We start from the raw sequence: 25,055 nt of genomic DNA, 5'->3' as shown, positions 1-25,055 counted from the left end.
ACGGTTATAATATATGTATATGTGAGTGAGGATATTTATACAGTGTATATATCTACAGTACATACATGTATACACACGCACATATGTATCAACTTAAACCAGATCATGCACGGTCGGCACTGATGGGGACAGCATCAGCTCTTGAGCCACGGTCCCGCCATCTTCAACCCTTTCTATGAGCGGGAGCTGAGCCCAGCCAGCCGCCCAAGGGCTCTCCTCCCCGGCGAGCTGCGGGGCAGGGTGGGCGGTGAGGACCTGGGGGTGGTGGGGCAGGGGGGGCCGCCGGGTCCAAAGTGCAGAGAAGCTGCCGGCGAGCTTGGGGGGGGGGGGGGTCGGTGTGGGCTTCCCGCACCCGTGGGCACTGGGGAGACGAAGGTCCTTTGCCTGTAACTCCTCTCCTCAGGTCCCACCCAGCAGCGATGCTCGGCCCCTTCGATGCTGATGGATGCTCAGGAAGCTTCAGCACCCTCGCGGGGTGGCCCACGGGCGCGCTGGATTCGGCTCGGTTTGGGTTAGGGCTCGGTTGAAACGCGCACACGCAAGAAGGCAGCGAGGAACATCCAGGGTGGCAGGCGGGTGGCTGAAAAGCTGATGTTTGTGCTATCTTTAGAAAATTAAAGATTGTCCCACCAACAAAAAGGAATTTAAAAAAAAAAAAAATTAAAAAATAGATCACCCTAATCAAACCAGATTTTTGCTAGAGTACTAAGATCTGGTTAAATGAAAGTCCTACCTCTCTAGTGAATAATGTGCCTTTTTTTTTTCTTTTACCCATGTATCACCTCTTCAAACAAGCATGTAGTATATTTATAATTATTATGATGAGGACAAAAAAAAAAAAAAAAAAAGCCAAAAGTGAAAAAGAATACAAATGAAAGACTCAAACTCATGCAAAAGCACGTTGCTTTAAGGCTGCTCTGGCAGGTGTTACTAGACGCACAAAAGCTTTTCCTTCTGATGGGGAGGGCTGGGCTGGTGATGCTGGAGAGGGAGGCGCGGGGGTGGGCTGGGGTCCGGGCCCTGGGGGTTGATCACACGTGTTCAGGACCCGCCGGCAGCCCGAAATGCCCGGTGTGGCTGCCGGGGGAAATCAGAAGAGCTCTGCTGAAAGCAACAGTCAATGCTGAGTTACAGCAATGCAGGGGCTCCCTCGACACCTGCCGAAAACAGAAAGCCCAGGACAATGCTCAGCCTTTCCCCAAAACCCTCCTCAGCTGGGGGCATGAATCGAGGCCACGTGCTGTTCCAGCAGGGAAACTGAGGCACGGAGACATGCGTCCTGACCGAGAGCCCCTGGCCCACAGAGCCTTCCCCTTTGCACCACGCTACTTGCTGAAGACACCCCCTTGCTTGCGGTATTTTATTTTTATCAGGTCAAATGCTAACTGGGATGGGATGGGATGGGATGGGATGGGATGGGATGGGATGGGATGGGATGGGATGGGATGGGATGCGATGGCACGGCACGGCAGGGCACGGCAGGGCATGGCATGGCATGGGATGGGAGCTCCCCCTCTGCAGCCCGGCGGTGCCCAGGGCTGCAGCCGGCCAGACCGCAGCCTCGCAAGCCACCACAGCTCAGCACCCAGCACCAAACAGCCCCTTCCAAGACATCGATCAGGAACAAAGTGGTTCCACCCAACGGAGAAGGACAGCGGGTTTATTCTAGTGCACCGACTATCACAAAGCACCCTCACCCTCTCCAGCAAGTGAACTCCAGGCTCCTTTCCACCAGCAAGAGCCGGGCCGGGGGCTGCCGGCTGCCGGGGGCTGGTTTGGCTCCGGGTTGAGCTCCGCCGGCTGGCTGGGAGCTAACACCTCCCTGCAAGCCCCCCACGGGGCTGCGCCAGCCTTACGCTGGCAAGGAACAGCCTGCTCGTGTTTACTGGCACCCTTTACATATTTCATTTCTCTCGCCTAGTTTTCTTGGCAAATTCTTGCAGGATGAAGCTGTTTAATAATATTTTCGGCGGCGTGCAGGCTGCTGGAGAAACACAGCCAAAACACTTTCCCTGCCTCTCTGGATTTGCCACTTCGGGCCAGCCTAAGGGAAAGTTATGACCTGAAATCCTGAGCATTTATTTAGCAGTGAGATGGTCTGGTTAACTGCAGGGGATGGAACGGGGGACTCGAGCTGCCAGGCAGGATGCCGACAGGCGGGCAACAACTGTGTCCCCTCAAAAACAGAGGTGGGAGCTGGTGGGCACCGCTCCATCCCCCCTCCAGGCACAAAGGAGATGTTTGAAGAGCCAGCTACAACCCACAGGGAGAAAGAAGAGAAAGAAATACCTTGGAGACCTCACGCTTTGTTGTTTCAAAGCACAGAAGACATGAAAGCGGCGGGGAAGCCCTTGGCCCGAGGCCAACCACAGGCACCTCGTTCTTGGCTCCCAGCACCCGCCCCACGGTGTGTTCGGGATAGTCCATCCTGCCAAGGGGGGAAAAACCCTCCCCAACGTCCCCCACCGCTTGCTCTGCTTTTGGAGCTTTTTCCTAACTCATTTTTTCGGTGGGGCTCTGGAGACGCCCGCTGAAGGTGAAATGGGGATGTGAAGGGGAAACGCTCCCTGGCTAGGGGATCCTGTCCTGTGGGATGTGGGTACGTTCCTGGGACCACGTCCCTAATCCCTAAAAATCTGTCCATCTCCCTGCCGCCACGCAAAGATTCAAGGAAAGGACCGTGCAAAAAGTGCTTTTGGTGCTCTCGGCACCCCGGATGGGCCGGGGATGGGCACGCTGCCCTCACGGGCAGAGGCTGCTGCCGCGTCCCCCACCCAGCTGGGACCTCTCAGCCCCCACGTCCCTGCCCAATGGGGGAGATTCAGGGGAGGGGGAGCCCTGTTCTTGCTTCACCACTAATTAACAGCCACAATTACCAGCCTGGCCAAGCACTCCCACTAATTGTTGCCTTGCAGTGTTTTGCACCGCAGCTGCTGAATCAAGAGGAGCAGCCTCCTGGGCGAGTCGAAACCCCCTCGTGAGGCGAGGGCTCGGGCGCTGCCGGCCCAGGGGAAACCCCGCAATGCGGGCACGGAGGGGGCGTTTTGCCAAGCCCACCCCATCAGCTGGAAATGCCCCTCCAACCTCACTGAACCAGGTCAGGACCAAAAAAAAACAAGGAGCCATTGCCGACACGCCAGCTCCTGCTGCTCCAACGCAACAGCCCTTGAAATAAAGCGCGGGTCTGGCGGGACAGGCTGGACCGAGCCTCGAGAGCGGGGCCGTGCCGGGATGCTGGGCGCAGTGCTGAGGGCGGGGGTCCCGGCAAGACCCCACGAGCTGGGGAAGGGCGATGTTGAGTCCCTTGCAGCCTTAAAGCAAGTGCTCCAGCTGGCTCGTGTCCGCGTGGGCAGCTCCACACCAAGCGCAGAGGCGTATTTGGGAAGAGTAGTGATTCTCGGCTGCCCTCTGGGATGGCAAAAGGGGATTTTTCAGGTGCTGCCGCCCGCGGGACTCTCTGCACAGAGGGTGAGAGGGTGCCCTGACTCCCTGTGCCACCAGTCGCCTCGTTATTTGGGGGGGGATTCAGCGCAATCCCAAATCCTCTGCTTTTAATTGAAAGGAGAAGGCTCTGTGCAGCCACGGGTGACTCATTTGCGGGGCACGGGCCGGGCCGCCTCTCCAGCCCGCCTCTCCCTCCGTGAAGTAACTACCGAGACTACTAATAATAGTTAGAAACCAAAAATAGAACTCTTTTTTTTTTTTCCCCCCTTCTCTTTTTCAAAAACTCCATCCTCTGAAAATAGCCAGCTGCAATCCAGCGAGTTCAACCACTCCCCTCGGCTTGTCCAAACCCCACTGCCCCAAGGGCTGGGATCGTCCCCGTCCCTGCTCCTGCCCCGGGGGGAAGCACCACCGGCCGCGGCATGCACGCGGGGTGATGCCAAGTCTGGCCGGCGGCTCACCCCGAAACTCATGGAACGGCAGGGGCCGGGGCAGGGGTGCGAGCCGGGGCGGCGGGTGGCAAGCTCTCTCCACTCCCACTTCTCTACATCTAGCGCAGGGAACCAGCGAGCAGGTCTTGAGATGCAGCAGTGACAGCAAACGGACAAAGGTGAAGGTGACGAGGAGGCGAGGACGGCAGGGGGTCGCCCCGGATCAGACGGTGCCTCCAGCGCTGGGGAGAGGAGGGAAGGATGGGCTGGGGCGGTGGTGGAGGAAAGCAGAGGAAGGGGCCCCGTGAGACCCCAGCCGGGCGAGGGACTGACCCAGCAGCAGTTCTCTAAGTCATTTGATGGGGCGCTTCCAGCATTTCCATCAAGAAGGTGTCGATCGGCGTGTCGCCTATTAGCTTGAAGAAGAAGAGGTGCTCCAGGCATTTCAGGCCGATGGACCGGAGGGCTGGGAGACGGAGCAAGAGCTTTGCGAACCTGGGGGCAGGAGACATGACATGGTCAGCCATCCCACCGGCAGCCCCGCTTCTGCCCCGATCCCCAAAGCTTCTGTGGCCACTCCTGCTCAGAAGGGCTGGGAGTCAGACACAACCTCTTTTGCTACCAAAGTCATGGGGCTACACTCAGAGCTGTGCAGAGAAATCATTAATTATGTCCCCAGCCTTGAAGGTCAGGCAGCCACAGTGCATATTCACAACAAACATGTGCTGATAGCTGAGCTGGAAGAGTAAAATAAGAAATGAAAGGCCGTCCCCGGACTGGGGTGCACCACTGGCTTCATGCACCCGCCCAAGAAGCTTGTGGGGTCCCTACACCGCAGCCACAGGGAGGAGGCATCACGGGGCCAGCCTTGTCGCAGGCAGTGGTGTAAGCAGCTTCAGCAGGGTCTTTGGTCAGGGAAAAGGGCAAGCAGCCAGGGAGGGGATGGAAGAGATGCTGAGTGAGGTTAGTCGGCTCGGCGATGCCCCTTTCCTGCAGGCACCTGGCACCTCCCAGGCCACTCCGCCAGCCATCACTAGGGCTGCTTGCTGCCGAGCCCTGGGGGACTGCTGGCGTAGCAGAAACCCAGCTGACAGCCGGGCTGGAGGCTCCTCAGGGGTGAAGCCAATGGAAGGAGACAAGGGCTTTGACACAAAAGCTGGAAGGAGCGCTGCGAATCAGCCGGGACATGGGGTGCTCCCCTTCTCCCTGCCCAGAGCGGGGCTCCCACGAGCCCGAGCCAAACAAAAGCCCTTTCTCCCCAGCCTGCCCTGCCCAGCAGAGATGCTTGTCAGGTCGCACCCTCGATGCCGATGCCGGCAAGAGCCGACAGGCAGGAGGGGTGCGCAGCTGGGCAGGGGAGAGCCAGGGGGGCTGGGGAGAGCCGACAGCGCTGCAGGAGCTGGCCAGGGTGAAGAACATGAGCCTGAGGACCAGCCGGCTGTGCCGGGGAAAGTCTGCTGTGTGTTGGGCTCCGAGAGAGGCAGGAGGCTGCGGAGCCAGGAGAAAGTCACCGGCTCCTGCAAGGGTGCTTGGGAGCACCCCGCGGTGCCACCCGGGGTGCCCCCACCCTGCCTGCCCACACCCCAGGGGTGCAGGCAGCAACCCCAGGCGCTGCGGGATATCGCCTCCCCGCTCTCAAAATGGGGGAAAGGCCCTTTAATGGCCAGGGGCACATTTATTTGCTTTTACTGCTGCACAATCAGGGCTTGAAACCAGCCCAGGGAGAAGGGGACTCTCTAGAAAACACACAGATAGAGAGAGACATGCACAAACATACAGATATTATACATGCATGCACACTTCTCTCTCCCTGTTTTTTTTTTTTTTGCTGAGCTGGCGAGAACGGTGGGAGCAGAGCCAGGAAAAACAAATCAGTCCTACCATCCCATTCAGGAAGTTTCACTTTAAACCAAACCAGATGATGGCTCCAGCCCTTGGATACGTTTAACTGTGAGATAACCAGCCCGCAGCAAAATGTGCCAGGGCTGCGGCCAGGAGGGGAGAAAATAGCCCCGATTCCCCGCGGCTGCTTGGTGTCACGTACGCACCATGCCCTCCCTGCAGAGGAGCAGGGGCTGGCGCGGGGGGAGCACGGCTGGGTTTCTCCTAGGAATGCCTGCCTCCATCTCGCTGCTGCAGAGAAGTTCCCTTTTGGTGTTTACATGATGCTCGCAAGCTCTCGATGGCCGGGGACTAGGCTAAAGTCATGCACCAAAGGGCATCTGAAGTGGTGGGGAAGCCAAGCGCTCGCCGCAGCGTGGAGCAGGAGAGGGTGCCTGCCACGGGCTCGACCAGGCGCTTGCTCAACCACAGGAAGAACTTGTTTCCAGCCCCAGATGGTGATCACATTGTGCCATAAGACCAGGAGGATGGAGAGAGCTCCTGAGAGCTTTGTTTAGCTCTTGTGCAACTTTGGACTCCCAGCCCACGAGTTAACCCTCCCGAGCCACCCGGGCTTAGTCCACCATTGCCCTGCACCATACAAGAGATGCAGTAAGGTCAGCAATGCCTCTCAGGACAGCCCTAAGCATGCAAAAACCTTTAAGGTCACCAAGGAAGGGTGTGAGGATCACACAAGGAGGTCCCCAGCCCAAGGTCATTCAAAGCCAGTGAGAGATCAAACTCCAGAGCCCCTGGTGCAGGCTACTGAACCCAAAATGCTCCCTTACACATTGCTGATCATTGAGATAGAGCCCTGGGGAACTGATTTTGACTGGTGGCTCAGTGACTTTGCTCAGTCATGCACAGCGGCTTCGTGGTGGTTTGGTCGATGAAGAGCGGGGCTGTCCCCATGCCAGCCCCCTGCCCAGCCCCACCCCAGCCTGCGGCAGCGAGCAGCGGCGTGCGAGGGCAGCACGACTCAGCTGCAGACACTGGATGCCTGTGCGAAGCAAAGAGTTCATCCTGCTGGGGGAATAATCCAAGAGAGCTGCTGGCCACGATTCCCAACGCAGCTCTCCTTGTGCCAGGTATGGCTGGCTGCTCGTTGTGAGCCCCAAGGGAAGCAGAGCTCTTCTGAAACACCAGAACAGCCAAAGTCCAGGGTCTGGGTCTGGATTTGCTTAGGAACTGCAATTTAATAATGCTTTTTGGAAGAGGAGTCGGCTTGAGAGTTGGCCTGGGGTCCACATAAACCACCCGGGGGAGGAGAGGTAATCACCCCTGCTCCGTGCACCGTGCTCATCCCCCACTTCCCTCCTCACCACAAAGCCAAACACACCCAACAGTACCTCCATCCCAACTCTCCCCGCCACAAGCCAACCATGAACATCCAAGCAGCCCATTTACAATGTGTCTTTTTTCATCTGCCAGCACATTGGTACCCAAAGGGGGGGAAAACAAGTCCAATATTACTTCTGAGGGCGTGATCTGCCCACTGCGTTCATTGATGTAACAGCATCCTTTATTTTTTTAACCATCCAGACACGCAAGACTGGGAATGCAGGTGAGATGCAAATCCCAGTTGCTTGGGCTGTTTTTCCCAATATTCACGCCTCAGCAGCGATATGCACCAGCAGCAGTTTCCAGAGCTTTGCTTGGTTTCTCAAATGACTGTCAGTAACTTAACTGGCAGTTGCCAGCTTCAGGCTGTAACTGGGAAAATGCGCCCACTCAGCTCCAGAGCAGTCCAGGAAAACATTCCTAATTCCCCCTCCCATTCCCAGCTGGATTGGGGGAGGCGGGGAGGGGAGAAAAGAGCATCAATTGAGGCTTTCACTTCCCAGTAATGATGCTCATCTGCCACTGAAAATTAACTCCGTGTGCGTCTTATTTTCGCTGTGGTTTGCTCTCCGTGGTTGCCAAAAGGGAAATGATACCCCTTCCCCCATGTGCTCATCCCACTGCTGTGGCCGCCGGAGCCGGGGCTCCTCAGGTCTCGGCACCGCCGTTACTGCCCAGCCTTGTCCTGGCTGCGTTACGTTTACTGGCATGGGAATAAAGAGCTCTCTGCACTTCACAGGGGGATTTTCTAAGGACGTTCACAGCTGAAGCAGGTAGAAATGAGTGGTTTTCTCTGCAGAGAACGGTTCACTCCCAGAAGATGTGGGAACAGAGAGCCCTAAATGGAAGGGACCCAGCATCCGTACACTGCAGGTGCAGCGACCCCGGGGACGGCACCTGGACCCTGTCCTGGGCTGCAGCACCCTTTGCACCGGCTGCAGCACCCATTGCACGGGGCTTTGCAGGGGCGCGAGGCTGCAGGAGGACAGGGCACAGCCAGCAACTCACCTCCCGGGCTGGTCGGGGTATTTGTGTTTGCAGTATGCCTCTAGCGACGCGTACACCTTCTCCCGTAACGCCTCCACTTCAGCCGGGTTGGAGAGACCTTTCGAGTCTGGAAGGCAACGAAAGGACCATCAGCCAAAAAACCTCCAGGCTTTCCAGGCAGGCACGGACCCCCCTGTACACACCCCCCAGGATGCACAGCCCCCTCCATCCCTCCTTGCACCACCAGACCAGGGTACAGCATGGATGTGGGGTCTGAACCCCAGGAATTTGGGGCAGTACCTAACACCTCCTGGGGAGCGTTCAAGCCCTGCAGGGTTTGCCCTGTGACTACAGATCTGTTTTACCATATCTGTTGGGGTACCTCATACCCCAACCCCAACCATTTTGGCTCATTCCAGTGGTCACAGACCCTCACGAAAAGGGTTTAAGTCCTGGGCTGGTGGGATTTCTCCCTCCAGCACGAAGCACTGCGGCAGGGCTAAACGAAAAGCCCTCGCTCTGGCAGGTCCCCCACGATGCGATGAGGATCTGTTTTTAGTAGGGTGAAAGGGACAGTCAAGCAATCGATATCCCCGAGCACATGCGCCACGGGAACCTCTCCAGATTCCCCTTCTTCTACCATATACGGCTAATCCCAAATTACAGACAATAAATTACTGGTGATTACAAGGGGGGGGGATAAGTCAAGCAGAAAAACAAACTTAAGAAACAGCAATAAACCCTGCTGAAATGCCCTGGCCTGTGTTCGGTGGGAAAGGCCAGGGAAAGAGCTTTGCCTGGGCACAAACCATGCTCCTGCGAGGGCAGGGAGGGGAAGGGGTGGCCACAGTTGTGGAGGTCCACCCTTGTCTGCCATCTGCTTTTGCTCTGGACTGACCCATTCTAAAATACAGAGAACCCCCCAACAGATCTGTACAGGCATCTGCAAGCTGGCAGTCTATCTCCTGCTGCAGCAGGGCTTTGGTCTCTGAAACGCCGGAGACAACCCCAGGCACTGAACCTTCTTCTTCCCTTGGGCAGCTGGGGCCAAGGGGGAAAAGCAAGCAGCGTGAAGCCTCCTGGAGTCTGTAAAACTAAGCAAGCTGCAGACAAAAAATAAAGTTCTTGTGTATTTTATGAGCACGTTTCATGCCTTTCACCCTCTCCAGGTCTGCAGAGGGCTTTTCCAGAAATGCCATTAATAAAAGCCCTTGGATGTTGAGATCGAGAAACAGAGGACAATAATGTCCATGCTCTAACTTTGCTCTAATCCATACTTTTGTCTTAAAGGATATCTAGATTCATTTTTGCTCCTATTCAGGGACAACTCCCTTTCTACACTACATCTTTCTTTTTACAGAGTTGGCTGAAACACTGAAAATAGGAAGACTGGGTACGTTGATCAAGCCAAAGCCTCTCAAGCTCAGCAGAGAACTCAGCCCATCAGTAGGAGTCAGCTCCAAAAGCAGCATTCGCCATCTCCTCAGATGATCGCAGCCAAGTCCCGGCCCTGCATGGAGAATATTTTGGACCGTGAACCACGCTGCCCTCTACGAAGGGGAAAACGCCTTAGAAAGGGAGGCCTGGAGAGCAACCCTGGGCACAGAACCAGATCCATCCCTGACCTGCAAAGGACATGCTTGTAAGGTGACAGATGCATGTGCAGCACTTAATTTGACTTTCATTCTTGCCTCTCTTCCTTCTTGCCCTGTCCTCGGGAGTCGGGTGCCCTCAGTTATTTGCAATGGAGCTTTATAGGTAAGAAAAGGAGCCAAAAGGACACAGCATCAACCAAGAGAGGACAGGAGAGAAGTAAGGGCATGTACCGGGGTTGAAGAGGACAATGGCTCGCAGGCAGCCTAGCTCTGTCTTGTCCATCTGCATGTCTCGCATTTTTGACACGAGTTCTGTCAGTACTCTGCAAAGGACACAGAAATCACAGATGTCAGCGTTAAAAAGAAATGAAAAAACACCCCGGTGTCAGACCCAGAGAGAGGTCTTCTGGTGCATGGTTAATGAAGTCATGGGACAGTGCTCGCTCATACCAGCTGAGGATATGCCCTCATTTTCCTCCTGTATCAAAAATAGCTCATTAGGAACATCAATAGTTTCTGTGAGATACAACAGGGACCATAAAAACTGGCTTCATACATTCACTGAGGGGCTTTGGCACCTGAGAAAGCTGCCTAAAAATAAAAAATAATAATATAAAAAAAACCCCAACAGGTATCTAAAAGCAATTTCCTCTGCCGGTAATTTTTATTACTCCCTTTGCTCTTACTGCAGGTGCCGGTCTTGAAATATTTTCCACTGATTGCCCAGTTTTTCATGTTAGATCCTGCAGTGAAGTCATGATCTTGCACTTATGACCTCACAGGAAACAAATGATGTCACCCAGGTCCAAAGAACAATTTCCTTGCAAAGGTAAGAAGCAAAGGTGATTTGGTTTCAACTAAGCCATATCAAGATGAGTCCTGGGCAGAGAAATAAGCCACAATTTAAGCAGCGTCCGGAGCCACACTGTGGGTCAAACACCCTGGAAGTCTGGCTTTAAAACACTTTCCCAAAGCACGAGATTAAAGAGCCCTCGGGATACGCATGTGGAACCTGCTGGGTATTTTTGGTGGTTTTTCATTGTGAAAATAAAATCACGTCTTGGTCCAATTAAAGATGAAAAGAAACAAAGGAGTGGCCTCCTTGTAACATTAGAAGGCATCTGGGCCCCATGAAAGAGGCTTTGATTTGCACTGGGCAGCCCTCTCCCTGACTATTGCGGGCTGTTGGTTTCTGCAGGTTTAAGAGGAGGGATTTAAAGTCATTGCCTGCAGCAAAGACCATGACATTTCCATGCACGCTGTGGGATGGACACGCCTCAGCCTGGGCTCCTCCAACCACGAACCCCATATGCCAACGCATCTCCATCCGACCCCTCAAGCAGGTTGCAACGCCGGGAACGGAGGCAGACCGGTGCGGAGACAGAGACGGGGATGTCTAGGCAAGGTGGCATGAGATGCGTTCCCCACCATCCATCCCTCCCTCTGCCCACCTGTCAAAGATGGCCCCGACGCCAGCACTGTGCGCGCTGTTCCGGTGCACGTGGAGCCCGGTGGCTAAGAGGATCCCGTCTTTCACGGCTATGGAGCGGTGGGAGAAGGAGGCGATTAGGAGCTCATTCCACCCTGGGGAGGAGAAAACAACCAAGGCCGCAGGTTAGAGCCACGGGGTCCTCAGTGGGTTCGGGAATCGGCAACGTCACCTCCCCGGTGCTAAAAAGAGAGGAGGAAACCGCTCAAGAACCGCCTTTGCTAGAGTAACAAGGCTGGATATGGGAAGGGAGGGGGGAGCCTACCCTTTCTTGGATGTCAGGGAAGGAAAAAACCATTAAAGAACAAATGCACTAAAAATATAACGCTAATAAGGGAGGCAGTTTCCTCTATAAACCTTGCAGGCACCAGAGCAAACAGCTCTCTGCCCTGCTCCTCTCACTGTGAACCTACGAGTGGGTGTGGAGCCCTGCGTTCCCCCTCTGACCTTATACTCCGTGCCCCTGAGCAGTTAAAGACCTATTAACACTTTATATCAGCTAATTGGGCTCATTTTCAGGCCATAATGGGGCACAAAAGTTCATTCACCATTATTCAGCTGTGTAAATCGGGACCATGAAAACTCTTGCTTGCAGGTTTGTTGCTTCTGCCGTATAAATACTGGAAGGGATTGCCTCTCCTCTCACCTGCCGCTGTACAGGGACATCCCACGTCCATGACTGCTCCTCTAACAGCTTTCCATAGATGCTTGGAAATCAGCTTTTGTCTTATTAGTTACTGGACGTGCTACTTCAGGAGATAGGAAAACACATCCTCTGAGCCCGGACACCACTGGAGCAGTCTGGGCTAGTTACAAATGGGGAAGGGAAGGGAGATGCGACCTCCCTCCCCGCCTTCCAGCTCCCCTTCCTAATTTAACACGTCTTCAAATTCTTAAATCGGCTACCAGCTGAGTTCAAGAATGCCCAAAACAAACCCGTAACAAGAAGAAATGCTGTAAAGTTTTGAAGGGTGGAAATTTTGGTGACTTTGAACCAGGAGAGGCATCTCCAATAAAACAAGATGGGTCTTCTGCAACCCTGGGGAGTCTCACGCTCATCACGTAGCTGATTTACCCGGCCTGAATGTGTTCTGGTGTCCAGAACACAGGGCTCCTTGGCAGGGTCCAGAAATGTCAGGATATTCGATTTTATTTTTTTTTCCCAGGCCGGGAAAGCAATGCAACAACATCCTTCACCTCCTCTCCCGCCACAGAAACATGTCTTTTCTCGCTGACTGGAATAAATACAACGTCCACGTGTGCTGCATTTACCTACTGTTGCAGAGATGGGTTATGCCATTAGAAATGTTGACAAGGAATAAAGTTCACTCTTCCCTAAGTGGCCACAGGATGTTTCCACCCCAACCATGGGAACGTTTATTTGGCTATTTACTGGGCGAGGCCTGGCACTTGCAGAGGGATTGCAACACTGAAACCCAAGGAGGACGGAGGAGAAGACGTGGGACTGCACCAGGAGCCCGCAGGAACCGTGCTCCGTGGCTGAAGAGGACCTCCCAGAGCCAGACCCACAGAGAGGTGCCGTGGGTGCCTCCCACCAGCCGTCACAGGCAGACCCACAGCAACTCCACACGCAGCCCCTCCACGCAGCCCCAACCAACAGGAACCAGAGCTGGTTCACAACGTCCCTCCACGGCACCGGCTTTCACAGCTCTGCCCTGACTCTCGGCCATCACCCAACATCCCTCTGCCGCGGCTCCGCACAGCCCCAGCGGCGCCGAATCCAGCCTCCGGCTTGCCAAGAATCCGTGAAAGTGGTGAGGCTGCGGGGTGCCACCAATATGTGTGCTGGGCTTATTCCAGCTAAGGACCGCTGGATTAATCAGCACCCTTCAGCTGAATTATTCCCATTTAGAGCTGGGAAGTTTCGGCTGAAATGGGGAACCTGTTTCTACCCGGTGCTTTCACCAGAGCATCCCCAAAGAGCTGACAAGATAAAGCAGCAAGCAGGAAAAATTAGGTATAACCACAGGCAGCAAACCTGAGTTAGAGATCAAACAAGTCTACCCAAAGAGTTTTGCATTTCAGCCCAAGCTCTCGAGAAGCAGAGCAGATTTCTTTGATTCTTGCGACTCCTTTCTCATCAAACAAGGTGGCTGCAGCCTCCGGGGATGCTTTGGCTCCTCTGGGGTAGGGAAGGCACCTGGCAGCGTAGTGACCATCATGTTAATCCATCTCACTACCAAGTTTCCCCACCAGCCCTATAGAATGAACTGCAGCTGCAGAGATGTAGTGCTTAGCATCCTTTGCCAGGCTGGCCTCGATGCAGAGAAAACATCAGGTTATTCCTGTCTCAGCCATAGCAAGCTTGGAAACAACAAAACCCAGGGAAAACAGGCTTAAAAAGTTGGGTCTCCTCCTCCAAAAAGCTCAGAGAGGGAAGATTTTTAAGTGATTCAGGATTAGAGGAAAGCTACTGCTGGCCCATCCAGCAGCGCTCCTCCAAAGACGTGTGCTCCACTTAATTTTGCCTCCAAGGATGCACGACTGAACCTGACTGATGCTCTTAGCTACATTTTAATACTTAAATATTTCATGGGCAGGTGTTCTCAGCAGGCCGCTCTCCCCACTCAGTAATAGATAGAGCAACTAGTTAAAAGACTTGGGGGAGGTTATCTGAGGCCCTGACAGAGATGCTCGGAGCAGGGAGCCCATCGGAGCCGCTCCGGGTGCTAAGCCCACCTCATGGCCATGGGGTTAGAGCCACCATGAAATCTGGGATGCGATGGGGTCTGCAGCCCCCCATCCTACCCCGTGGAGTGGCCCCTCCAGCATGCCAGCTCGAAGCTGGTCATAACAAGCACCAGCACAAAGGAGAGAACGTCAGGTCAGAAAGTCTCCAGTTCAGCTTTCATTAGCCTTCTTCTAAAGAGAAAGGAAAACCTTGAACTGTTGTTGCGGGTTTTGTTTCCATTTCACAAAAGAAAAAGGCAGCTTTTTGTCTGAATCCAGTTCTTCCCTGCAATATTTGCAGAAAGCCCTCAAAGATTTCTATAGAGATGCTTCCCCTCCTCATCCACTCTCACAAGAGCCTCTAGAGACCCTCTTCAAAAATACACTTTTTGTATTTTCCAGAGAGGGCTGTGAGCCAGCTCTGGCAATGCTCACACCCACGGAAAAATGAGAGAAGCACCTTCACCGAAGGGCTAGCAGGAGCCGGCCAGGGAGGGCATGGGACTTGGCCAAGTCTGCAGCAAGAATAAAACCCCCAAATTCTCCATTCCCAGACTACTGCTGTAACCACTAGATGAATGTGACTATAAAAATCTCCTTTCAGTAATATAAGAAGAGTGGAAAACCTACACCAGTAAACGGTGTGACTTGATCGCCCAGAAACCACTGAGGTCAAGGATTTCGGAGAGGTTGCAAGAGGGACTGGGTATTTGTATGTAGGCCCAAGGTACGCAGTTACACTGGCTGACAGTCAATAAAAAATTGCAGAAAGTATTAAGATTCATGCATTTGGGCTACAGTCAGCCATATTAAACAGAATGACAGCTAGGGTTTGTGTGGCGGGAAGGGGGAAACACCAATCCCATCATCTTCCTACTCTGGAGCCCTTACACCTTCTCCTGAAGCAACCTTGGACCTGAAGGAGTTCTGGCAGTTCCTACGTTTTGTGTTGCAGTGAATACTTTGCACTTGGTTCTTAAAGCACTTTCCTGCCCAATTTCATGGGCATTTATTTTGGGGCATACACTTTCTACAGTAAGAAGCCAGAACGCTGCCATCAAGGTGGATCAGCGGTGTCTCATCTACAGAGGCCATTAACCCGAGGCCAGAAGAGTGCAGAGAGAGGAACACACACCCCTGGCAGGGTTTTCCTCTCTTGAATTCCCTACAAAAGTGCATTTTGGGGAAACAAGAGGAACTTTTAAAACTACCAGGGACTTCAGAGTCCTTGGCTTGCTGGGGTTTGGCTGCCGGGCTGGTTTGCACCAGGTAGCTCACCAGCTCGCCCTGCTCTGAGGCTGCACCTCTGCTCTGCACCAGACTCCTCCATCGTTCCCTTTTGAATTCCCTTGACTACTTCGAGTAGCCAAGGTCAGTGTCTCTCATTGCCAAGCGGAGAGCTGGGTGCCACTGCCAGCCGTCAAGGTCTCCTCATTTCCTCTCCCAGTCTCACCCTTCACATGGAGTTTGTCATCTGCTGGAAGCAGCTTCATGTGTCCCACTGACAACTTGCTTTCCTCTTTGTTTAAGGGAGCAAAGCTCTCCGCTGCATCAAGCCAAAGCCTTTTTAATCACTTCTCTGATGATTGGAACGATGCAAAGAGCTTCATGCCTAAAATGCACCCTCGTCAAGCTCTGCTCTTGATTTCTTGCCCTCCCTGGTCTTTGTGCGTAACCTGCCAGCAGTAGGGGCTTGAATTTACTCCGTGGGAGAAGACCCTTTTTACAGCTAACTGCTTTTCACCTCCCAAAGCCTCTCTGTTCCTGCAGACCCCCTGCCGCACAAGAAATTTAAAATAAGCCCAGAGAATTTTATTTTCATCTTGGTGGGTGGGAGAAGGAGGTTGATATATTTTTCTCTCCTTTCTGGTTTTAATTATGATCAAACATTTTAGTTTGATGAAATTTCATGGAGTCCCAGGCTCACTTGGTCTTTCAAGTCTCAGCTTGGGAGGAAGGCAGCGCGTAGCTCCCTTGGTTTAAATAATCCAGCGCACATCTCCAAGCGCCTCGCTCACCAGAGAGAAAGCCGGGCCATTTTGCAGCTGATTGGCAGCTGGTGCAACATTTTGGATCACATTCAGCAACACATCCCTTGGGGCTTTTTAAATCCTATTTAGCAATTGAATTATCAGAGGCTATTACTCAGAATCAGTTAATGGCTTTCAAGTTGCCAGGACCTAAATCTAAGTGTAATACCTGTCACCGTCGAGATGTAGTACTCCTATGGCCCCATGCCAGAGCCCACGCGGGGACAGTTCCCACTCACCTGCTCTGAGCAAGATGACCTGGTCGTCCAGGGGCAGCTCGGAGAAGTGGGGGATCCTCTTGGCCCACTCCACCAGGGTGAAGAGCTGTTTGTCTGCTGCCTGGCATATGTTCGTCACCGGGTCATTGGGCTGCCAAGAAAAGGAGATTGGAAGGCTCAGAGAAGGCACAGCAAGGAGAAGAGGAGAGACTAGAGGAGTAGCTGAAGGGACTTGCTGCCTCCCTGCTGCAGGGAAGGACCCCGAAGTCGAGAGCACCCCAGAAGTGGACGTTATCAGTCACAGGGAAAGGATGTGACTTGGCTTCTCCACCACATGGTTTTAAGTAGGTTTAGCAAGCTCCAAAACAGGAACCAGGAGTGTTGAGACCCAATATCCATCACACTGACTGATGAACCAAACTAGCTCCAGCCCAGGGATGGGCAGGCTTCTGCACCCGTGCAGCACGCACGTTCCCTGTGCCAGCATCTCCCAACTCGATAAACCAGCAGCAGAGGGGGCATTACAGAAAAAATGAGAAAAACCCTTTCCTTTGAAATATTATCCAGTAACAAAAACCATCTGCTCTCAAGGAGGACAGTCAGCCTAAACACACCAAATCCCTGTTTAAAGGAACTGCTAACAGCTCAAGTGGGCTTGTGATTAGGAACTGGAAGAGCCTGTCTAACCCTGGCGAAGACAGACCTCGCTAGTACAAGTGTGTATATAGGGTTTACCTCTCTGGACAGGGATGTATGAGCCCCTCCACATATCCCACTGTAATCCCTGCTGATATCCAGCGGCTTTGATTATACGATTATTTTTCTTCCATGTCCTTAAAAGAGCAGTTTCCAAATCGAAGGAGGAGTGTTTATTTCACCCCCAGATCGCCGGGGAGGAGGAGTGTGAATTCAGCACGGCCGAGATAGAGCAGACCCCACGCCAGCATAACCTCTCCCTCCAGCAAGTCTCAGTTTCAGCAGGACACGGCCATTCCTCACTGCCAGCTGGTTGCATTACGACAAACCCCTCTCCCAGGCTGGGCAGATGAGGATCACGCTGCTCAGTCTCACTCCTGCCCTCCGGAGCCATGCCTTGGACCCCTGCCCGGTCCCCTCCGCTGTCCCCTGGCAGCGAACACAAACTCTGAGCCTCAGTGGCCAAGGTCTCCCATGCTCCAAGCTTAAAATAACCAGCATCTGGCAAGCTCAGGGGCACCCGCCTTCGAAGTATTTTCACCTGTTGTGTGCAGAGATGGATGGGAATGGGCTCGCGTTCAGCAGTGCAGCTGAGGAGCAGGGAGCATCGTTACAGGGATTTTCCCTCCTTGCTCTGCCCGGCTGCAGCAGCTCCTCAAGGAGTGCAAGGGCAGAGGAGTCTTGCTCCGAGGGAGCTGGGGCTCTTCCCTGGGGAAAGAGATGTGAACAGGGACTGGGCTTTTCCTCGGGAGAGGGAGATAAAACAGGATTTCCTCTGGACAACAGGAAAACCCTAAACTGGGTGTGAGGAGGAGCTTTGTTTCACTAGGAACACGAGGAACATCAGCGTTCAGAGGCATTTGCGGGAAGGGTGAGAAGGGACACCCTTGGCCCAGGCTATAGGAACATCACCAACTTCAAGTCATCCCAGTTTGGTCAGCAAGCTGCAGCAGCCAGGTGAGAACCCAGGCGTCCCAGCTCCTGCGGGGCGGGATGGGGATGGAGCCCTGCTTGCCCCAGAGCGGGACACGACTTACGGGAGACTCCATGTTCCAGTAGAACCTGACCCACGAAGCAACAAGTGCCTGCACAGCCCCGTGAAAGGGGTATTTTAGGAAAGTTAGATGTCTTTGCCAAAGCTTTTATCAGGGGTTGCTTCTAGGCAGGTTGTCACCGTCTCTAGGACTCGCCCTGATGCAGCAAGCCGGGCTCCACGTCTCCCAGCCCTGGCTGTATCACCACCGCTCTGCAGGCAGCACAAGCTGTACCCAGCCTTCAGTGCTTCATACAAAGCCTCAGCGAGGGGCCCAGCCTTTAATTACACCTCAGATGGCAGTTCCCGGAATCACCACGGTGCTTTCTGGCAGAACTTCATCACCGTAGCTTGAGAGGCAGCTAAAAGTATCATCCCTGCAGGCCGAAAGGGCTGCCTGTCTCCAGGAGGGGATCTGCAAAGTGGTGCTAGAAACCCTCCTGGTGCACGGTAAGCAAATCCCCTCCTGCAGTAAAGAGCAAGGGCACGGTGCCGGAGTGTGACAGAACGAAAGGACACGCAGGCACCTGATGCTTCTGGAAAACCGGAGCTTGGAGACATCTTCCAGAAAATGGTGACTTGAAACCAGCCGCCCAAAGGCCAATTAAGAGCTAATGGGGATAACACCTCTCAGTTACAGGCTTTGCCTTTCAGTGGCCAGGAGCCCATCCGAGGTGGTGCTTACACTGCAGGAGCCCAGCTTTGCGGCTGCCGGGGACACGGGGCAGAGGCAAACCCATCCTCGCGCCCCGTCATACTGCTCGGGGACAGGTACCCGCTGAGGGCGTACGGCCAGTGCCCAGCTCCCGAGGGGCTGGGATCACACGGGGTCTCCGGGCTTGCTGGGACACACAGCATGGAGGAATCCTGCAGCCATGCTCATTTACAGCTTGTGGGAACCTCCCAAAGGGTTTATCCCCTTTGCCACAGTCAGAAGCCAGACAACCATTGCAATTAGCAGCTATTTGCAGCCTCTGAAGAGCTGTTATCAGGGGCTCACCAGTGCAATTACTTCAAGTGAGTGTTTTAGTGATGGTCATCAAAACGCTAGTCTTGGCACTCCCCTACCACCCAAGGCAGGAGAGCAGATTCGTAGGGGCAGATCGCTCTGTCTTAGCTGCTTTCTGCCTGGCTCAGCGTCCTTCCCCGTCCTGTCTGTGCCACCCACAAGGATTGCACCCCACTGTACTCCCCTTTCCCCATCATGGGCTTCAAACCATGAACATACCCCATCCTCTCTGGTATCAGTCAAGGTGTCAGGATAGAGATCCCCTCCCTGGTCCCATACTCGGCCTCAGAGCAGCACGCTTTGTCAGCAACACGTTTAGATACTAGGGCTGCCAGAACAGCTCACGGGTTGCAGCCCTCCACGCCTCCCCTTTACCAGCTCTGAGGACTGTGCTGAAGCCCCACGGAAGGGTCCCACACTGTCCTCGGTGGAAGAAATCAGTGCCAGCGCCAGCCTGGCAAAGCAGAGGGACCTCCCTCAACCAGAGTTGGGACCTCTGCTCTCAAGAGCAGCCGGGGACAAGCTGACAGTCACAGGCATGAGAGCATCTGGGAGAGGAGGGTCTTAACTCCTACAGTACCCTACCACCTCCATCCCAGCCTGGCACAGCCCGGTGGAAACGTCCTTGCACGCACTGGAGCTCTCCAGCTCACCGGCAGCATTCAATGCAGATCGACTAAGGTGCAGGGGCGCAAATAAAAGGACCCAACATCCCAGGCTAATAGGAAACAGCTTGTGTTTTACCCCGTGTCTATTAGGGACTGAATTTGTCTGCCTTTCCATCACATGGGCTCTCTGGGGAGGGCTGGGAAGAGGGCAGCTCCTCCGTCTTCCCTTGCCTCATCCGGTGGCCTCGTCACTGCGAGCTGCTGATCTCATACATCTGCTAAACCTGCTACAAATGTCACCTCGTGGACAGAAGCTGCTTGACAATAATAGGGCATTTCAACAAGCCTCCTGCTTCTATTTAGATGCAACACACATCCTTGTTCACAGTAATGCGTGTTGAATTATGCAGGAACCAGCTTTCAATTTGCTACAAGAGGCTGAGGAGACGCAGCGCCAGACGAAGCCATTTATTTCAGCTCGCTCTCTGGGGTTTGTTTTCAAGTCAGCATAACACCGGCTACAACTCCCCTGAAGTATTTTTAATCCTGATAGCCGTCAGAGCCTCTCCAAGCCCCACGCTAACCACGGCTGAGCTGCCTCCTCCAAAAAAGCCCCTTGCAGCTTCATGGTGATGGGACCCTCCGGCTGGAGGGCATTGCTGCCTGCAGGGTGCAGCTGGGCTCTCAAATGCAGGGGAGCACCATGGCCCTGTATCTGCTTCTGGAGAGTTTCCCTTAGGAATCGTCTCTGTCCTTAGCAGGAAGCCTTGTGCACTGAAAAGCCTCACTTTGCAAGCCAGCCATGAAGTGTCCTTGTAGGTAAAGGCCAAAAAGAGCATCCCATAGAGGCAAGTCAAGACTTAGACTCCTACAAGGAGCAGCCTGACTCCAAGATCTCTTGTCAAGCCCTGCCAGATAAGGTATTCCCTGCTCAATCCTCCAGCCTCGTATGAAGAAAGAGATAAAGTATTATTGTAGCAGAAAATAAATACCGCAGAGTCCCTCCACTTCCCAGAAATAGCTGCATTTCATCATCTCAGCCTCACAGACACCTAGCACAGAGCAATAGGAATTGCAGAGGGATATTTCAGTGTATGTTCCTGCTCTCCTGGGTTAGCCAGCCTGCACGCTCGCAGAGCACCAGCTGTATCTCTGTGCTCCCCTGAAGGACTGCCAGGCAGCCGGGAGATGCTCCCCACTCCAGCCTCTTCCCTCCCCAGCAGCAAGCCTGGCAATACCCTGCTGGGTATTGGGGTAATTTATACCCTCCGCAGCCCTGATGACACCTTGCAGCGGCGGTGCCCCCTCCGGCTAACAGAGCATGCCGTGGGATGGTGCGTGCCTCCCAGAAGGCATCGCTGTAAGGCAAATGAGAAATTAAACATGCGCAGCCGACCCCGGCCCCAAAAGCGCACACACAATGGCGCACGGCAGCTTATGTTTTTTCTTCTCCCTCTCCATCTCTTTGCTTTGAGACTTCCCAGTCCCTCAGTATCCCAGGGCTCCCCCGGTGTACCCGGGGTGGGGGTGATTAGCCCCACTCCTGACCCTACTGCTACATTAGTTGCCTCAATTGCAGTCCTACCTTTTAGAGGCATTCCTCTATTCCCATTACCTTCACGGGAACAGGGGCTATTGAGGAATGGGGAATGCATCCTAAATGCTGCCTAGACTGGGCAGCATGTACTTTCTCTGCGATAGGGCTCTTTATGAGGGCTTTGCATAGGGTCTATCCTAGAAACAGAATTTCAGAGGATAGGTTGGCTCTCACATTTGGAGGTAGCTGCTTTCCAGGGAGGCTTTCTCTAAGCAAGGCTATAACCTGTTGATAAGGGAATCTCTTGGGAAAGGGACCAAGACAGTTTCCCTCATCGCAGCTTCTCACTCTTCCTATTTCCGTCAGCTCTCTCTTGTTTACACAAGGCCCTGTTAGAGCCCAGATGCCTCGAGCAGGCCCAGTTATAATGCCAGCTTCTGAATGGGAAAGGAACACGAAAGCAAACGTCTCGGCAAACTTCTCCAGGTTTTCTCTTCTTAGAGCCAAGCAGCTGTATAATTCTGCATCTGAAAAGTCACACCCCGATTTTACAACTCTTATCTCTTTGCACTTCAGCCGCACAGCTCTGTTTATTGGCTTGATTGGACTCTGAGCTCTTCAGAGCATGGAGTGTCTTCCTGCCTTTTAGCACTAATGGCTGTTAACTAAAATAAATCTTCTCTGTGAGCCCTTCTAATTATGCCTTACAGTATCTGTTCCCCTGCTATGGCAGTGAGACAGACAAGTACCAGTGCTGGTGGCTGCGCAGGGGGAGAGGGGTTTGCTTTCCTCATGCTTTCATCTAAGCTCACACACGGCATCTACAGCAGAGCTAAGAAGTTGCGTTTCTGAGCTCTACTTATTTCTTTTCCCGTAAGATAACCCTCTCTGACCTAGGCTCGCTGCTGTATTCGTGCTAGGTCAATCCTGAGGCCCCACAAGCTATCCCTTCTGCCCCCTGTGCCCAGGATGGGGATGGGGCCAAGGGGAGAGGTGCCTTACCGAGCTCGGCGTCAAGCCCATATTTGCTTCAATGTACGTCTCTGTCTTTGGCTCCACTGCGAGTTCAGCTTCCAAGATCTTTTCCACGGGCATGTCCTCGTTAGCGCTACTTGTTGACTCCACCTCGTTCTCGTTGCGGTCCTTCCCCCGCTGCCTCTCCTCCTGGACGGCTGGAAGTGGATGGAGAAGAGACAGTGTCAGCCTAGGGCTCCCGGCCACAGTGTCACGGGCTGAGCTGGGACCCCGAAGCTCCACGGAGCTATGCGCGTTACTTAGCCATGAAAACCTAAAGCATCGTCAGTCCTTGTGACCTGTAGGAGCACACAGACATCTAGTGTCTTGCTCTCCCACCTGACCTTTCCACCAGTGTGGTCAGTGGGTCTCGGGCTTGGATAGTCCAAGGGGGGTATGAGGTTTGGGAAAGCCGCTGAGCAGCCCTGGCCTGGGGGAGCTGCTCCGTGCGCACTCCCGTGGGAGCACGGCAAGGGAGGCTCCTGCTCAAACCTGGCCTTTGCCAGGAAACTCCCCTTTCTGCAGAGGGAGAAATCCTGGAAGCAAAAAGGTTAAAGACACATGATGAAAAGCAAAGGAAGCAACACGGCGAGTCACCACGGGAGAGGGAAATGGATGGGTACTGCTGCAGGAGAAGAAGAAAACAAGGAGGTGAAGTGACAGCATAAGGGAATCCTAAAGAAAAGAGAAATCAGTCAGTTTAAAGCCTAAGTCCAGAGTTCAACCATCTTCTGAGCCTGTTAGTGCTGAACTTCCATGGAGGTCATGTCATGCATCTAGTTCCCTGGTCCAGCAGTGATGCTAATGGCTGCCACAAGGCTCCGTGGCAGGACGGTGCTACCGTGGGACAGGAGCTGGGAGCAGGGATCTGCCGTCAGGTGCTCTATGCAAACCACTATCCTGTCTTTGTCTCTGGGCAATTTCTAAACGGACAGGAGAGACCTGTCCCAAATCCTGTGTGGTAGGAGTAATCTAGCCAGAAGCATGTCACATGCTGATGAGTTAACGTCTGAGCAGTACATAGATGAAAAACACTTAATAGATGCCAATAACATTATTATTAATGATCTCCCTTTGAAACCAGCACACACGCTTTCCCTAAACCTGGAAAGTAGCTTTATGCAGACAGTTACGCCGGTAACTATCTCCTTCTCAATCATCATGTTACACACCCTAAATCACACACTTTTCCACACACCGTTGTTTCCCACAGTATGTTTTAGCCCAGTCTAGCTGAGAACAGCCCAAGCAACGGGGTTTCCATCACTGGTCATGAGAGACAACTCCTTGAACTTGTCCAGCTCTTTGTTGAGGTCTGAATGAGGCATTCAGTAACGTAAAAGGCCTGCTATTTATTGACAATTATCCTAATGCTTTACCTCTCTGCTGAATTTGAAGCTGGTTATGTGATGTTAAGAGAAAGCAGCAGGGGCACAGGTATTGTTCTAGGGAAATCAGAGCTGTCTGTAACACAATAAGGCTTTTTAGGCAATCAGTGGGAGCAGCTCTATGCAAGTGCAAAAATAAAACCTAGAATATAAAACTTATTTCTTAAAAAAACCAGGAAATTAAGACACATGCTAAAAGAGTCCTATATGGACGTTGATCCCATTAACCCAGCTCCACCCCAGCACACGAAGGCCTGGGGCTGTTTTCCACTGCTCGCTCTCCCCTCCTGCAGCAGCCGCCGGTGCAGCGTTGCTGTCTGCTGCATGTCAACAGTGTTCAGACGACTTCCATGTGAAAGCTGTTATGCAAAAAGCAAGAGGTTATTTTTTGCAAACTGCTCTTAAGTTTATGGGCTGCAGAGGCTCCCGAGGCCCACGCAACGTTTTCTGCTTGGTCTGCCAGAGCCAGGTAAGCTGCTGCTGTCAGAGCTCAGATTTGTGTCGTGGCTTTTGTCCATCTGGCTCTTGTCTGGCACAGATTCTTCTCTTCAGTTTTTCAGGCCAACATAAAATCCTGCTTAAATTTCTCCCCCCACCGCTACTCCTGCTTTCTCAGTCATCAAAAGGCTAGAAATTTTTGCTTAATGCCAACCCTTCTTCAACAGCACAGATGCACCAAAACTCCTTTGGGCACATTAGAAGAGATAAAACACCTACTAAATAACAGAAAAGCCTAAGAGAAAGGCAAACCCTCAACAAATGGGATTTTATAAAATGACTTAAATGCCAAAGACCTGATGCACAGTTGCAGCAGGTCTCAAGGATAAAGGTGCAAAGCGTGGTTCCTTGCTCTGAGATCAACCACCTCCAGGGCTGGGGCCACTCCACCGGGAAGGGGTGTTAGTCCAAAAAACACATCCTCTTGCTCAGCCGCCAGTGACTTAGCTGGACACTGGGATTTGTGGGAAAGCATTGCAGAGGTCTGGGGAGACAGCGGCTACTTAAAGCCTTAAATCTGCAAATCTCAACCTCATCAAAACCAACAGTCACATTCTTGGGGGTGAAGAATCAGATACGCTTGAAGGGTTATAGGAGAGTGAATCTTACAGGTCATCACGACAGCATTTGCTAGCGATTAGGCTGAATCTAGCTGATATAAACGAGATGGAAGAGACAGATGGAAAGAGATTATACATATAAGTAGTTATTTCTATTGATCTGTGCTTTGAGCTGCTACACCAGAAAGTTGGTGCTGCTGCTCGCTGCGGAGCTGGTCAGCAGAAAGCTGACTCATCCCAGCCTGCTCAGCCCCACACAAAGCCCTTGACGCTCGCCCCTGCCCAGCTGGCTGCCAGCAGCAATGACACACCAGGCAGAGCAGATGGCGTATTCTCACCGAGTATGTCAGGTCCAAAGATAAACCAAGCCCTTGCCAGGGAGAGCCTTACCTGCTTTGCTACCCCCGTGTTTCCAAGACCAGACAGCCCTCTCCAAAGCCAGGACAAGCCTGGCATCACTTTGCGATCCCCCGGGCAGCTTGGATGACCTCCATCCATCCCCTGTCCCTGGCTCTCTGGGCTGCAGGAAAGCAATGACCGCTTCCCAACACTGAGCTCAGAGACGCCGTTATCCTCACTAACCCCTAAGAAGCTGCTTCACGCAC

General features: G+C 53.3%; 1 protein-coding gene across 2 annotated transcripts in view; it reads right to left on the bottom strand.

Annotated features, from left to right (window-relative positions):
* Nucleotides 1-1,632: 1,632 nt before the first annotated feature.
* Nucleotides 1,633-25,055, bottom strand: part of RXRA (retinoid X receptor alpha) — a 121,194-nt gene continuing 97,771 nt past the window's right edge. For both annotated transcript variants that reach the window (XM_076355139.1, XM_076355140.1), the window contains 6 exons: nucleotides 21,993-22,162; nucleotides 16,129-16,258; nucleotides 11,131-11,263; nucleotides 9,911-10,002; nucleotides 8,106-8,211; nucleotides 1,633-4,370 (listed from right to left, as the gene is read on the bottom strand). In XM_076355139.1, the coding sequence (XP_076211254.1) occupies nucleotides 4,223-4,370; nucleotides 8,106-8,211; nucleotides 9,911-10,002; nucleotides 11,131-11,263; nucleotides 16,129-16,258; nucleotides 21,993-22,162 (779 nt within the window). In that variant the 3' untranslated portion in view covers nucleotides 1,633-4,222. The remainder of the gene's footprint in view (nucleotides 4,371-8,105; nucleotides 8,212-9,910; nucleotides 10,003-11,130; nucleotides 11,264-16,128; nucleotides 16,259-21,992; nucleotides 22,163-25,055) is intronic.

This window comes from Aptenodytes patagonicus, chromosome 18 (assembly GCF_965638725.1).
Source record: "Aptenodytes patagonicus chromosome 18, bAptPat1.pri.cur, whole genome shotgun sequence".
Lineage (NCBI taxonomy): Eukaryota > Metazoa > Chordata > Aves > Sphenisciformes > Spheniscidae > Aptenodytes > Aptenodytes patagonicus.
Note: the sequence above shows the minus strand (reverse complement) of the source record. Positions and strands in the feature narration are given on the sequence as shown.